This window comes from Triticum dicoccoides, chromosome 4A (assembly GCF_002162155.2).
Source record: "Triticum dicoccoides isolate Atlit2015 ecotype Zavitan chromosome 4A, WEW_v2.0, whole genome shotgun sequence".
In the NCBI taxonomy this organism is placed as follows: Eukaryota; Viridiplantae; Streptophyta; class Magnoliopsida; order Poales; family Poaceae; genus Triticum; species Triticum dicoccoides.
In genome coordinates this window covers 478814486-478817074 of record NC_041386.1, presented here as the reverse complement: position 1 = coordinate 478817074, position 2589 = coordinate 478814486, and the positions used below count along the sequence as shown (strand labels likewise).

At 48.6% G+C, this 2589-nt stretch overlaps 1 protein-coding gene across 1 annotated transcript; it reads left to right on the top strand.

Annotated features, from left to right (window-relative positions):
- Positions 1 to 324: 324 nt before the first annotated feature.
- On the top strand, positions 325 to 2524 carry LOC119286307. Its single transcript, XM_037565685.1, has one exon. The coding sequence runs from the start codon at positions 890 to 892 to the stop codon at positions 2333 to 2335; it is 1446 nt and encodes a 481-aa protein (XP_037421582.1). The 5' UTR covers positions 325 to 889; the 3' UTR covers positions 2336 to 2524.
- Positions 2525 to 2589: the final 65 nt, after the last annotated feature.

Sequence of the window (2589 nt, the reverse complement as noted above, 5' to 3'; positions counted from 1 at the left end):
TTCAGACAAAAGCAACCTTGCGTAAAAAGCATCATTGACGGGTGCAGAAGGGACCTCGAGCAATGGAGGCCGACAGGAGAAAGATGTGTTGAGAGCCCATTCGGGAAAGAAGAAACCTATAGTGCCGGATAGGGCAGCCGAGTGTTTTTGGCTTGGAGCATTGTAATTCTAAATCTCTCTGAGACTCTGATCACTTGATCACCCTTTGTAACCTCTCCCTCTGCTAAATCAATGAAAATCAGCGAGCACTGGACAGTTTCAAAAAAAATCAAAAAAGAAAATGAAAAAGGAATCGTTCGCTCGCGCGGAGCACACAGTGCTCGGTCGCATAACTGACGCCCTCTCCGCTCACCTCTGCAAAGGCGACCTGCCCCCACAACGCCGCCGCCTGCGACGAAGACGGCGGAGCCAAGCACCTTCTCGCCGCCACCTTCCACTGCTAATCCCACCACGCCTCCTGCATCCCATTTACCGCCGCCGACGAAGCCCCAGCCCGCCGGCGGCACCTTCTGCCTTCTCACGGATCCTGGGACGGCCGAGCCGTTGGGCTACACTGCGGCGGGCAATTAGTTGGTTCTCCCTCTCCCGTCGTTGTGGGGCATCCTTCCGAGGCGCAGTGGAGCAATCGACGGGAGCCCTTGCGGTAATTGCTCGGATTCGAATTCCAGTTCTTTTCGGAGTTTCTACGGTAACAAGTCCCGGCCGTTTCGTCCTTGGATCCGGACTCCCTTCTTCTAATCGGATAAAAGGTGAGGCCTCGGCTCGACTGAATATAAGTGCAGCCAGCCCTCGGTGTGCTTCTTCTCATCAGTTAGATACAAGCCAAGTCCAATTGGTTTGCCGCTGAAGCAACTCTTCTCCAACAAGACCTGCTTTTGCAATTGCTCTAATGGAGGTCTGTAGCGTAGCCAGGATAACGAGCTTTGCACATTTTGGCCTGAAAATTTTGCCTAAGCTCCTGGCTCTTTCTCCCGGTTCATTGGGGAAATTCAGAAAGGTCTCACCAGCGATGGAAACTGAAACTGTGTTGAGAAAACTGCCGGAGCTGCTGCAGGATGTATTGATAAAGGTCTCACCACCCATGGAAACTGAAACTGTGGTGAAAAATTTGCCGGAGCTGCTGCAGGATGTATTGATGGACATATTTTCACTCCTGGAGATACCTGACCTCATGCGTGCGGCCTTTGTCAGCTCCTCCTGGCGCTCCGCGTATACCAGCCTCTGCAGCCAGCTTAAGCTGTACAAACGGCCTCAAACGCCTTGCCTCCTCTACACCTCTGAATCTGCTGGTGAGAATGTAGCTTGTCTCTACAGCCTCGCAGAGAAGAGGGTCTACAATTTAACTCTCCCGGATCCACCCATCCGCAGCAGGTATCTTCTTGGGTCATCGCATGGTTGGCTAGTTACCGCGGATGACAAGTCTGAGCTACACCTTATCAATCCGGTCACTGGCCAACAGATTGCTCTCCCGTCAGTGGTCACCATTGGTTATGTACAACCAATATTTGACAATGCAGGCACAATTATTATGTATAAATTGCGACAGCAACTTTACGATCCGGACTTAGACCCCGAAATGGTTGGTCCCAAAATGTTCCCCCATGCTCCCGACAAGCTTCGTGACCATGTCTACATCAGGGTATTTATCTTTCCGGATCCGTCCACAGGAAGCTACATTGTGGTTCTCATCCATGGTCCAGGATGTCAGCTTTCGTTTGCAAGGGTAGGAGATTGTAAGTGGACCTTGCTGACGCTGGATTGGGACTATGATCAATGCATCTACATGGATGGTCTATTGTATGCATCCACAAGAGCCGGAAGAATGGATGCTTTTGACCTCACTGGTCCTACCGTCACGAGGAATATAATTGCAGATGAGATTGCCATTCACAGTTCTGAGTACAGGGGCGAATTCTACCTTCTTCAGGCTCCATGGGGTGATCTGCTGCAAGTTTGCAGGAAGGCTGAACTCATAGATGCGGGCTATGAGGAGCTCATAGTTAAAACTAATAAAATCTTGTTACACAAAGTCGATATGGAAGCACAAGAGCTTGTGGAAATAAATAGCTTGCATCATAACGTGTTGTTTCTGGGGCGTAACCAGTCTATATGCCTTAGTGCTGAAGAATATCCGCAACTGAAGGCAAATTGTGTCTATTTCGCAGATGATGAGCAACATAATTGGAAGTATAAGACGAATCCCCGGGACATAGGTGTTCTCAACCTTGAAGATGACAGTAGGGAGGAAATTGTGTCCCCGCTTTGGTCCAGCTGGCCAAGTCCCATATGGATAACACCCAGTCTTACAGTGATGAACCTGTCATTGTACAAATAGGTAGCTTTTTTTAATTATGTACCTTGATTATGGGGTATGTCGACCAAATTTGCCACTCTTTGGTGGGCAGATGCTATGACAACGGAAGCATGTTCCGTTTATCTCTTTTTTCCATACATTGTTTGCTGTATCTGATGAAACTATGGCCGAAAAATAAATATTAGGAATGGAAATGGTGCTCTACAACAATTCCGTTTTCTGTTCTCACATTTCTTTCCTATTCACATGCATATTCTGGCTGAATATTGTTTGTT

Coding starts and splice junctions, on each gene's coding strand:
- LOC119286307 (XM_037565685.1), top strand. CDS start 890: ATGGAGGTCTGTAGCGTAGCCAGGATAACGAGCTTTGCACATTTTGGC.